Source organism: Phalacrocorax aristotelis, chromosome 2 (assembly GCF_949628215.1).
Source record: "Phalacrocorax aristotelis chromosome 2, bGulAri2.1, whole genome shotgun sequence".
NCBI classification, from domain to species: Eukaryota; Metazoa; Chordata; class Aves; order Suliformes; family Phalacrocoracidae; genus Phalacrocorax; species Phalacrocorax aristotelis.
Window position 1 is genome coordinate 61,601,420 of NC_134277.1, and position 13,430 is coordinate 61,614,849.

A 13,430-nucleotide genomic window follows, 5' to 3' on the forward strand; every position below is an offset into this window, starting at 1 on the left:
TGGAACTAGATGATCTTTAATGGTACCTTCCAACACAAACCAGTCTATGTTTCTGTGATTCTATGATTTTTCAGAGATTTAGCTGTTAGAAATTAGCCTAAGTAGGCTCACTTTTCATCAGCACAGAAAGAGGGCCCTTTCAAAGGATATTCAAAGTAGGGTTCTAAGGAGTGTTTTGCATGTGAATCTAAAACCATTTCTTCATCTTTTTCTGCACCTAGCTTCATCTTTTGTGAATACTGCTGCAGTCTAAGAGACATTCACTGCATTGTCCTTCCCACAGATTGTTCTTGGTTTGGTTTGTCTCTAAAGCTCTTTGGTGCACAAAATGGAGTTATAGAGCTGAGGGAAAAAATTAAAACATATTTTATGTTTTGCTTAATTTTATAAACAAATTAAATATAGTAGGAAAGTGTAAATATAAGAAATGTAAACTGATGTCTTACAAAGGATTTCTCCCTCTCACTATGCACTGAACTGAAATTAGTAACTTGACATGATATTGCTTAGTTGCACTGTACAGCCTTCCAACTAACTCCATCACATTCACTGCCTTTTCTCTATGACCCTGAAGGATGGTGACTTGTCCTTCACTGTTTCCTCAACAGCAGAACACTGTACTATGCCCTTCCAAAGGCACTTGGAGCAGTAAGGCATTCACTATATCTCTGCGAAAAGGAGTGGATAAGTAATGCTGGGAATAGATATCAACACCCAGATATCATCTACCAGTCTGTGTTCAAATCTTTTGAAAGGGGGGGCTTGAAACTGGTGTCTGGCCCATAACTGTCAGGCTGAGACACCTTGGTTAGTATATCAGTACAGAGGATGTATATTAAAATCTGCATTTATCACATATGTTGTGTATATATGCAAGACAATGTACGTAAATTTGCAGAACTGAGTGTCTGTGTATGTTGTACATGGACATATGTATGTATGGATACATACATTTATACATTGTAATAGCCAAAATATAGTTTTTTTCCACTTCTGTTCCAATTTAATGGACAAATATAATGAAATTGAATAAAGATGTCGTTCCAGCTTTAGAGGATGTAGTAGAAAATGCTATTCTTTCTGCAAGTCTCTTTTGTGTCTCACTAATCCTGAAGTCCGAGGTTTGGTAAGGATGCCAAAGCTCTTCCTCTAAGACCGTAAAGGCTTCAGTGTAAGTCAAGGCCTAATAGATCATCTCCATTTCACCCCAACACTTAAATAGCTGAACCTAGACGTGTGTTGGTTTTGATTTTCTCCTTTTTTTTTTTTTTTTAAGACTGTAACTTTGCAGCCACTAAGCATTGGAGGTAGTGATGAAACTCTTGTTCACATTTTTCTAGCCCACACAAAACTAAACATTACTGCTCATGTCCAAGAGCATTCTAGGAGAGCATAAGTCTTGTAGGGTCTGAATTAGGAGAAATGGGAATCACTGCTTATGCATTTTTTTTGTAGGCCTTACTAATCTTTTCTCTTACTCTGTACAGCATAACTAAGTCCAAATTTGCAGAATATGGTAAACAATATTTTTATGTACCTTAGTTGATGCAGTTTTTAATAGTAGGTACGGCAAAAAAAGTCTTTCTTATATATGGATAAATAAAATCCCTCGTACTCATAGACTGTGGTTCCAGGAGAGTAGGACAGTGGAAGTCTGAAAAGCACACCTGCAAATCAGGTTGTCAGCAGGCTTGCAGAAAAATAAATGGATGTTCTGTGATTCTGTATGCAGTAAGCATAAAATATATTGTAATTAAGTCACATAAGGGCCAGACTCATCTTTGGTATAATTCCACTACTGTTAGTGGAGTTATGAGAGACGTTCAATGTTTAGCTTTTAAAGTCTTGCTTTTTAAAATTGTAGTCTATCTGATCTTCCTTTTTGGCTCACTTTGATAGGTACTTGCATACCATGATGAGACAAGTATGTAGAAATACATAGATTGTTGCAGTGACAGAAGACAGAGCAGGGACTCTTTTCTGCATTAACATCTGCGATCTCTAAAATAAATAAAAACTTTAAAGAAGCTCTTCTCCTACCAGACAGTATTACAAGAAACAAAAATAATGTCTGACTATTCCTGACTTTGGATCTGTTATTGTAACAAACGATTACTTACTTGGATTGACCCAAAAAAAACCCACCCCAAAAAACAGCAGCAACAGGAAGAACTCTTGCAATCTGACATGTGAGGGAGATCCTCCTTTAAAAGACTTTGCACTTACCCAGTACAGTCTCTCTGTTCAAGGGCTGTCCTTTTACATATTGTGCTGGGAGAGGTCTGGAAGCGTCTTAAACTTTGTTTTTATTTTGAGACAACTTTTTTTGAGATAAATATATAATTTTTTACATGTTATAAATCCTTTTCCCTTTACTTTTTTATTTAAAAAAACCCCTTATCCTAAGTATACAAACCAATGTCTGACTAGTATAGTAGAAGAATATGGAGTTAGTGGTCTGAATTTCCAGTTTTGCAAAGTTGGCAGACTTTAGACTTTACTCTTTCTGCAAAATACGTTTAAATAAGGAACTACAACAACAAAAACTCAGAGCTGTTTGAAACAGAAGCACCCCTCCCTCCTTCCCCGCTGCCCCCCTCTTGTAAAGTGCTTGTCTGAAAGTGTAAATAAAGCTCTTAGCAACTTTGAAGTATCCTCTGCATTCTGAGCTGGGCTTCCACTTCACACTGAGAAACCCTGTGACTGACAGTTGTGCAAGAGGGAATTCTGCAGATCCCCTTGGAAACATCTCAGCAAGGCACTGCAGGTGGGCAAGCTGCCTGGCTAATGCAGCGCTAGCAATCTCTGGTGCTTTTTATCATGTGCATAAAACCTAATTATCAGCTATTTCTAAACAGACGTTGCTTGCATCAACTGTGACTAGAATTTGTAACTATAACAATTGAATTCATCACTGTCACAAATGTGAAAAATATTGCTGAGTTAAGGGCTTCTTTGGAAGTTGCTGAGGAATCAAAACGAAGAGAGGGAAAGGATGTATTTTGTTAATTTGCATATCAATCCTTAAAAAGATTTCTCATACAAAGCTGCACTGCATCTCCTCCCAGGAAGTCTACTTCACATGCTGAGAAAAAGAAAAAAAAAAGATTTTTCAAGAGATAACTGTATATTAATTGATTATTATAAGTAAGTACAGTGAGGATAGCATCTGATAAGGAACAGAGTGGTGGTTTCAAAAACAGCAGGTGATTTAGCTGTATGTCTTCAATCAAAATTAATATATCTCCAGAATATCTCTCCAGTCCTTATTTTATTTTTCTCCTGCACGAGTAATAAACTGACTTGGAAAAGTGATAAAGCATCAGGCTCTGTTCCCTTTTTTTCCTGTCTTAGACTATCTAACTGGCTGCTAGACTGCTGTGCCAGTCTGACAGCAATTTTGTGTATCCCATTATAAAATGTGCAGTACTGCTCTATAGCACAGTAAGCTCTAAGAAAACCAAGTCATTAGAAATGAGCCATTTTGGAGGTAGACACTAAACAGGAGAGAATACCAATCGATTAACACATATGCACTCTCCACCCCAGATTACTGAAATGGCTTTCCTGAATATCTTTCAGCTGAGTCAAATGGCCATTGCCTGGCCACAAATCATGCATACTAAATTTGAAGATGAAAAGGGCTTTATAGAGTGTTGTAATGTGTGGGCCAAAACTGCATTTATTTTGGAAAGTAGATTCCAGCTTTAACTACTGAGTACCCTCTACTGCTTCAAGATTTGCCCACAATTTAAAAAAAAAAAAGGCTTGTTTTGGCAGTATAATTTAGTGGTTTCTACAAAAGAACTTAGTGGTTTCTATTAAAAAACTTAGTGGTGTCTGTCCAAAAACCTTGAGTTGAAAGGCCTGTTTTGTGTCAAGACAGATTTTGAGGTCTGCAATTACTTTGTGTGCATCAATAATTATTTTAGTCATATAATACCATTTAGCCAAGGATCTCAAAATACCCAATTAAAACTCTAAGTAAAATTGATGAGGCATTTTGTGGCTATAGGCTGCAGGAATACTCTAAGGCTCAGTGACAATGCTTCTAGAATAATTACACTCACATTCATTAAATTATATATTAGCAATGATAAATATAGGTATATTTAAAATCCTGCTGTACAGAATAAGAAATGTTAAGTAGTCACTCTTAGAAAAGCCTTTTCTACTAGTTAAGCATACCCCAAAGAAGGTCTCTCTTCTGAGTTTACTGCTTGATTTATAAGCGGACAAACCAGTTTCCCAAACAGTATTAGCCTGCCTTCTTCCATGCCTGAACAGAGGTAATTCTCATTTTATAATATTTGTTCAATACACATAAACATTTACAAAGAAGACAGGTGTGGGAATGCCTGCAGCTGGAATAGTGTGTAGTAACAAGCCCCAAATGCTGGTGAATGATATGTCAGAGAGAAAGCGATTGCTGTAGGCATAACCATCACTTCTGAGCTGGAATATGGGTAATGAGCAGAGTGTGGTCAGTTCAGGAAGGCTTCTATTCTTGTAGGTAGGAGACTGGGTGAGAACATGTGCCTGTATGAGATGCTGAACTAGTATGATTAGGTAATTTTTTTTCAAAAATTTTAAATTCTCTTACAACCTTCCCCCTTTCTGTGTCACTGAATTCAAGTCTATTCAGCACACTGCTGGGGGAGGAATCAGATTTTTATTAATCCTCTCTCATCACATTCACAGCAGCTAATTTTGCATGGCACTTACTGGCATAGTCCCAGCTGTGTAAGTTGAATTCATTTAATCATCTTATTTACTTTTCTGTGCCATACTCTAAATGGGTAGAAGTTGCCATAGTCTAGCTGCAAAGGATACCATCATCTCTTCATGTCCCCTCATAGTTTATTAGTTAAAGGCACTGTTTTGGTAAAGGCATTTTGTTATGTGCTCTCTGTTTAGAAACAAACTTTCTGCTCAGGCCAATTTAACAATCATCACATGCCATTGTTGGTTTTTCAAAATGGGAGAGATATAGCCAGATCTTTAATCTCTTTGGTTATAGAAATTAAACTGTATGTGAACAGGAGAAATTTGACAGTAATGCAAACTGCCTGTGTCTTCTGATCTGCAAGTATGTCATATTTACACTGATCATGCAGTATAGTAAATTGTGATCTCTGAATTGGTAATGCACACATATATGTACCTTTACAGATAAATACATCATCTTTCCTGTTAAGGTGGAACTGGGTTTAAAATAAAAGCTATTCAAAGTGAAAACATTTCCTGATATTCAATAGTAGTTTGGCTTCAGTCCTTTGGTTTCATTTCATACAGAAACAAAGCCTCATTGCAAATCTTGAATTCATACTGATCTAATGTGAGAGCAAGGGAATAATATTTGTTTATAACTATAGTTTTAAGCTGTGTTACCCGTGTGTGTTGAAGAATGAGGGGCTGATCTTCAGTATATATGTGCGTGTTTATAAATAAATAAACAAATATGCGTGTGTCGGTTGTTCTGTACAGGGAACTCAGATTTCATGAACTGTAGATTACTTAATTTGACCACAAAAGGATTCCCTGAATGATTGCATAGTATTGGAGAAGATTTTTATCCTGTAAATATTGGAATATTTATATGAATAGTAAAACTTTTCCCATTCTGTTTTTATTAAAGGAAAACCACTGCAGAAGAATAAAAATCCTAGGGGACTGTTACTACTGTGTATCAGGATTGACACAGCCCAAAACTGATCATGCCCATTGCTGTGTTGAAATGGGACTGGATATGATTGACACCATCACGTAAGTACTGTGCACGGTGAACCTGGACAGGAGTGCTACAATAGCTTCTATGTGGCACTCAGGAAGTGTGTTCTGAGAAAGACAGCAGTGTCTGCTAGCAGTGCCCACCCAGCAATTTACACTGTTGCATTCAGGTCACAGGATACTGATTTTAGGAAGGGTAATTCTAGATGTCAATTTTCCACTCCATTTAATCTCTGTGAGGAAAAAGTGTACGAGTATGTAGAGGCACATACGTGTACTGATCTGGGAAATAATGAAATATTCCTATGGCCATTTGCCAGTTAGAAAGGAGTCCAATTTCTTGTTTTACAGGGATAAATACTGCTCATTTTCCACACCAGTAAACTCAAAGCCAGTCCCGATGCATGCATGTTGTATATGTGTTCGTATTCTCAAAATGATAGCTTGCTGATTTTTCCTTTTTGAATGTCATGTTTAAACCTTTAATTCATTCTGCTTTTCAGAAATGTAATGTAAAATTCACTTTGCTGATCAGAAGAATTTTTTTATGCTTGAGAGCTCTGCATTGATCATTATTTTACCAAGGCGAAAAATGTGAATGTGAGAGAACTGTGAATGAACTTTTAGCAAGAGCTGAAGATCTATTTTCATTACATAGGAGTGTCACAAATATAGATTTGTGGATACTGCTGACTACACCAATTTGTTGGAAATATGAATTGTTACATAGCTTTGGTTAGCAGTTTAAGATTTATTAATATTTTTGAGATAGATCACAGTATTAGGTTGCATAATTCTTAACAGCACTTAAGCATCAGCCATTTTAAAACGGCAGTTTGATGGAATTTTTTACAACCAACATAGCGACTTAAAGATTTGAGAATGGAAAGGTTCACTCTATTACTTTCATGGAAGAAGTGCACAGAGGAAAATTCAGTTATCATAGAATCATAGAATCATTAAAGTTGGAAAAGACCTCTAGGATCATCAAGTTGAACCATCAACCCAACCCCACCATGCCTCCTAAACCATGCCCTGAAGTGCCATGTCTACATATTTTTTGAACACCTCCAAGGATGGTGACTCCACCACCTCTCTGGGCAGCCTGTTCCAATGCGTGAAATGCTCAAGTTAGAATGATTCACAGAGGGATCGTGGGTGCAGGGGATAAGGAGGACCCTCCTGTTGAGTGACGAGGTTCAGAATACACCCCCTTGCTTTCTAAACTCCTCTCAGAGAGAAGTCTAGGTGTGACTTGGTTTAGTCTTAGTCCCAGACATGGTCAACGGTTTATATGAATAGGGATAATATATATATATCTAGTCAAATTGCACACACACACCGAGGTTAACCTCTGATTAAAATTTCACTTTTTGTGAGTTTCATGGGTTACTCACTTTTATGTGCTGGCGTTCATCAATGCACGGCTGGTGAACCTTGAGAAGTCAGGCCTTGAGTCCTCATGAAAACGTCAGCAGACGATGCTTCAATCCTTACGAAATTTACCCTGAGAAGCATCCCAGCTCAGGCGGAGATACTGGGTCACACAGCCCACTGCCATCCAGGAGAGCTCAAAATATGTCCCTTTTGGATTGCTATTTATAGGGTCTCGAGATGATTGGCTTTGGTCAACATTTTACATTCTGGCCACAATTCGTGCTCAAGTTGTTATGACCAAGATAACAGTAGATAGGGCTTATCCTGGGATATCAGGGTGGTCCTGATGTACCATTCAGGCAGCAGATAGCCCAGGTGTGGACAGAGATTGCCTGACACCCAAGTTGTTATGACCAAGATAACAACACAATAGGCTTATGCTGGGATGTGAGAGTAGCCCAGGGGTGGGGATGGGGGTGTGTGTGCTGCACCACCACACTCCACCCTATGGCCAAAGTCAATCTATATCTCCACAAAGTGGTGGTGTGGTCACCTCTTGCCTTTGTGTCTATAAATAGGCAATGCTGCATTCCAATTGTAATTCAAGGGAAAATTTTTCATGTCTCATCAACTTCCATAATTATTAAAGCTTCATTAAATGTCGTTAGACAACATTATATATGGGGGGGAGGAGGGGGGCCCTTGCAACAGTATAGTTTGTTTAGCCATTCTTCAAACTCTGATGTACAAAACAATGTTTAACAATAAGCATAGCATAGCAAGAGTCAGTAAAATCACGAGGAGGTGCAGCATCAGGTTCAGCACTCCAGCTGCAAAAGGTTTATTAAATCAGGTTGGTGGAGGCGTCGCTTGACTAAAGTCAGATTCATTCCAATAGGTGTTGGTTGATGTGAAGATGCTAGTGTCTAGTATAATAGTTGGTCTCATGGTGCTGTTATTGTAGTTCATTGTTTCCTGTAAAAGAAAGAAAGGGTCTCAATGGGGAAGGCCAGATGGGTTAGCCCTTTTATGATACACAATAAATCCATCTAGCACTGATTTTATGTTCTGCTCCGCTCTTGTCAGTAGCTTCCCATGCCATTGTTCCTCGTGGTTTAGTCAGTCATTGGTACAGTTCCAATAGATGGTAGTTTTACTATGACAGGTTGTCCTGGTTTCATTGAAGACGAGCTATGCCCATTATCTAGGGGTTTATCTAAAGGAACCATCAAGAAAGCTCAAGTAACTAGGCTTCTATACAGACCATAGGATTTATTAGTACTTTTGAGATAGAGCACCGTATTAGGTTGTATAGTTCTTAACAACAACACTTAAGCATCAGCCAATTTAAAACGATAACTTGATGGAATATTTTACAATCAACAAGTAGGGAAGGGGTAAAGATGAGAAATGTCTTCACTGCTGTATTGCTCTGTGTGTCTCTGTGCATTTTATAGTGAGGCTATAGGAGAGAGTGCACACCTATATTGACTGCCCTATTGAATGCCTCTGGGTTAAAGTCAAAGGGGTCATCTCCAAGCAGGACCTCACAGTGGGCATCTGCTACCGACTTCCTAATCATGATGTCAATGCCAACGAAGCAATACTTGGGGCACTAAAGCAAGCTTCTGGCCACAGAACCTGGTCCTTATGACTTCAACTACCCAGGCATCTGCTGGAAGAAAAATACAGCAGCTCACATGTTATCCACCAAGTTCCTGGAATGCGTAGAGGACTGTTTCCTCATACAAATGTTAGATGTGCCAACCAGGAATGAGGTACTGCTGGACTTGCTGTTCACAAACCAAGACAACCTTCTTTGTAATATCTCAGTTAGCGATAACCTTGGCTGCAGTGACCACAGTATTGTGGAGTTCGGGATCCCGCTGAGCATGCTGACGGTCAGCTCTAAGACAAGGGTTCTGGATTTTAGAAGAGCAAACTTCAGTTCACTCAAGGCTTAGTTGGGAGGGTTTCGATGGGAAGCTTCTATGGAAGACAAAGGAGCTAGTGAGAGCTGGGAGTTCTTCAAGAACTCTCTCTTGGAAGCACAAAGCCAATTTATCCCCTACAAAGGAAAGGGAAGTAAGCAGAGCAAGAGGCCCCCTTGGATCAATCATGACCTCCTGGGTCTACTCAAATCCAAAAAGGAAACATACCAGAGATGGAGAAGTGGAGGATTATCTGCTGAGAGCTACAAGGGCATTGTCAGAGTGTGCAGAGATGCAGTTAGAAAAGCAAAAGCCCAGCTTGAATTGAAACTGGCCATAGATGTCAAAAATAACGAGAAAGGTTTCTTCAAGTATGTCAACTACAAGCAGAAACAGAAGGAAAACATAGGCCCACTGTAAACAGAATAGGAGAGTCAATCACCAATGATGGTGAAAAGGCAGAGGTCCTCAACACTTTCTTCACCTCTATCTTTACCAGCACTGTCAGATCCCAGGCTTTGGGAATGAAATTCCTAGTTGATCCAAATGTAGACCCACCATCGGTGAAGAAAGAGTTAGTATGTGATTTATTACAGGTGCTTGAACCGTACAAATCGATGGGCCCCAACGCCATCCACACGAGGGTGTTGAGAGAGCTGGCTGACATCATTGCAAGGCTGCTCTCCATAATCTTTGAGAAGTCATGGAGAATGGGGGATATCCCAGAGGACTGGAGGAAGGTAAATGTTACCCTTATCTACAAGAAAGGTTCGAGGGAGGATCCGCGTAACTATAGGCCCATCAGCCTTACTTCAATCCCTGGGAAAGTTATGGAACGAATCATCCTGGGGGCCATCACGAGTCAAATGAAGCACGTGATTGGGAAAAGCCAACATGGCTTCACTAAGGGCAGATAGTGCTTGACAGATCCGGTGGCCTTCTACGACAAAGTGACTTGCCTGGTTGACATGGGGCGGGCAGTGGACACTGTCTACCTGGACTTCTCCAAGGCCTTTGATACAGTCACCGACAGCCCCCTCCTGGAGAAATTAATGCATTATGGCCTAGACAAGTGGTCTGTGCAGTGGGTGGGGAACTGGCTGACCGGCCGCACCCAAAGGGTGGTGGTAAATAGTTCTTTTTCAAAGTGACAACCTGTCACAAGTGGGGTCCCCCAGGGATCGATATTGGGCCCAATATTATTCAACATCTTTATAAGTGATCTGGATAATGGCATCAAGTGTATCCTGATGAATCTTGCACATGACACCAAACTGAGTGGGGAAGTAGACACTCCAGAAGGGAGAGCTGCTCTGCAGGAAGATTTGGATAGGCTGGAAGACTGGGCTAACAAGAACCTTATGAAGTTCAACAAGGACCAATGCAAGGCCTTGCACCTGGGAAAACATAATCTGGGAGTGCAGCACAGACTGGGATCCACCTGGCTAGAGAGCAGCTCTGTGGCAAGGGACCTGGGGGTCCTGGTGGACAGGAAGCTCAACATGAGCGAACAGTGTGCTGCTGTGGCCAAGAAGGTCAACAGGGTTGCATCAAAAAGGGTGCCACCAGCAGAGATAAAGAAGTCATTATCCCACTCTACTCAGCGCTTCTCAGGCCACACCTGGAGTACTGCATAGAGTTCTGGTCCCTGCTATACAAAAAGGATGTGGACAGGCTGGAAGGGGTCCAGAGAAGGGCCACCAAGATGATCAAAGGACTAGGAAGCCTGCCATACGAGGGTAGGCTGGGAGAGCTGGGTTTGTTCAGCCTTGAGAAATGGAGGCTCAGAGGGGATCTCATCATCATGTACCAGTACTGAAGGGGTAGCTACGAAGAAGATGGAGCCTCCCTTTTTACAAGGAGTCACATGGAGAGGACAAGGGGGAATAGACACAAGTTGCTGTTGGGGAGATTCTGATTGGACATGAGAGGAAAATTTTTCAGAGTGAGGACAGTAAACCATTGGAATAATCTCCCCAGGGAAGTGGTTGACTCGGCCACGTTGGACACCTTCAAGATTTGTCTGTACTGGGTGCTAGGCCATGTTGTCTAGACTGTGCTTTTCCTAGAATGGTTGGACTAGATGATCCCTGAGATCCCTTCCAACCTGTGATTCTGTGATTCATTCTGTATATAAAAAAATACTGGTCAACACAGTGCTATTACATCTGGAATGAGCTTGCACAAGTGTGTCACATCAGGGGCTTTAACCTGTTCTGTATTGGAAAGTGTTTGTCCACTGTTTCCAGTAGCCAGTTTTTCTTTCTATTGCCAGCTGGGCTGTTGGGAATATGGAGTTGACTCAATGTTCTGCTTCCCCTCACCTAATCTCCAAGTTTTTGCATTGTACACAGAGAAAACCTGCCTTCTCTGTGAAGGTGAATAAACCACAGTGTCATCTCAGTTTAAAAATGAAGCGGTAACTATTAAATAAAGAAAAAAATATAGAATAAGCAAATATTAGATATTTGCAAATAGAATTAGCAAATATTAAGAATTCAAATTCTGTATTTTTGATTTGGAACTTTTCACCTTTCTTGTTTCTAATAAAGCTTTTGCCACATCTTATATTTCATGTCTTCCATTTGTATTTAAGGATGTTTATGCACATATCTGCACACAAAGTTGTTTTTCCAAAACCAAATTGTGCTCGTTTGTGGAGGGTCTTGGTGATGTAGAAGAATGTATTATGAACCTCTTGCAGAGTTCACTGTAAGTTTTGCTAAAGAGAGTTGGGTTTGCCTCTATGGAGGCAATGGCTAGTTGTTGTAACCCTGCTAATGCCTTAGTGGATCATGGACACGACCACACATTTTTGTTGTTTCATATCAACTTTAAACTCTTCTGTGAATCTGGATTCATTGAGCTTTCTTTGCAGAAGGCTTGAAAGCATAGAGAAAAGGAGAGGAGTATTTAAAGTGATTGAAGGCTGAGTCTCATTTCTAGCTCAATCCATGTCTTTTTATTATAATGTTAATTTATAAAATCTCTCAGAATGTGCAGAGTAAATTAATCCATATTCTCCCTCCTATTCAATGAAAGTTTACCATCTTTGTAAAAATCATGAAATTGATAAAAGACTTTGTAGTCTGTGATAATATATGGTAGTCAAGATACTATAAAATCCTAAAAGAATATCCTAAGCCTGCAAATCATGTATACATGCATTCTTCCAGCAGTGTATGCATATTCCATTTACAAGGAAGCTTTGGCCTTTAGAAGCATAGTTAGATATACAGGCCTTGTACACATTTTCCAAAGTCATTTTTTTAAAAATCCCTGGAAAGCAGTAACTGATGTTCTCATCCTCTTTTAAACCCAGCATTAATCTTTAATTCAGTAGTTGTGCAGTGTTTCATGTATACAAATAAGGTAGTGATATAACTCTGAACTTTCCTTTTCTGAATGTTCAGTTTTACTAATATTAGAAATGAAACTTTCCCTTTTTTTGTTGTTATTTATTGGCTGATGTCGTGATAATGTAAACTTGAAAAAGGAGTTGAATTAAAAAAGAAGGAATGAACTGGGACTATTCAGCTTGGAGAAGGGAAGACTCAGGGGTAATCTTATTAATGCACACAAATACCTGATGGGAAGATGTAAAGAGGACAAAGCCAAACTTTTCTCAGTGGTATCCAATGGCAGGGCAAGAGGAAATGGGTGCAAGCTGAAATATAAGAAATTCCATTTAAATGTAAGAAAAAAAATTTTTACTGTGGAAGTGGTCAGATATTGGAGAGGTTGCACTGAAAGGTTGTGGAGTTTGCATCCTTGGAGAGATTTAAAACCCAGCTTGACACAGTCCTGGGCAACCTTCTGTAGCTGACTCTGCTCTGAACAGCGGGGTTGGTCTACATTATTTCCAGAGGCCCCTTCCAGCAGTAGCAACTCTGTGATTCTAAGTGGATGGGCTGTAGTATGTTATCATTAGTTATATTTAGTCAGACGTTGTGGTAGAAGATAACTAACCGACAATTTCAACATTTTATTTTTTAAAGAATTCATAAATTGTCTTTTGAGTGTGTAGTCAGTGGTCAAAGCATGGTGAGAGGGCAAGGTGGAGACAAGGCAAGGCTATAACAGAGTCCCAGATTTATCTGGGGTTGTTGAATGGCTAGAGACCTATTCTGTATCTCTGTATCCTTTGTACATAAGCACAATTAATTAATCTGATTTTTTTTTCATCGAGGAATTAGTAGTGTGAATAAGGACGGTAAGATCGAGGCTCAAAGAATATTTCCTCTCTTAGTTAAATGAACGTGTCTGCTCTGATTATGTTTGGCAACAGGAAGATGGTGCATTACAAGTACAATTGCCCTTGATGGCTGTCCTTTTTTCAGCTGGATTAGAGTTAATTTTTTATTTTTCTTTACCTAGTAGCTAGTATAGTGC

The 13,430-nt window shown here is 39.6% G+C and overlaps 1 protein-coding gene across 1 annotated transcript in view; it reads left to right on the forward strand.

The window, feature by feature from the left end:
- Nucleotides 1–13,430, forward strand: part of ADCY1 (adenylate cyclase 1) — a 177,081-nt gene that overhangs the window by 94,706 nt on the left and 68,945 nt on the right. Inside the window, exon 5 of the mRNA XM_075083782.1 lies at nucleotides 5,639–5,766. Coding sequence (XP_074939883.1) covers nucleotides 5,639–5,766 — 128 coding nt within the window. The remainder of the gene's footprint in view (nucleotides 1–5,638; nucleotides 5,767–13,430) is intronic.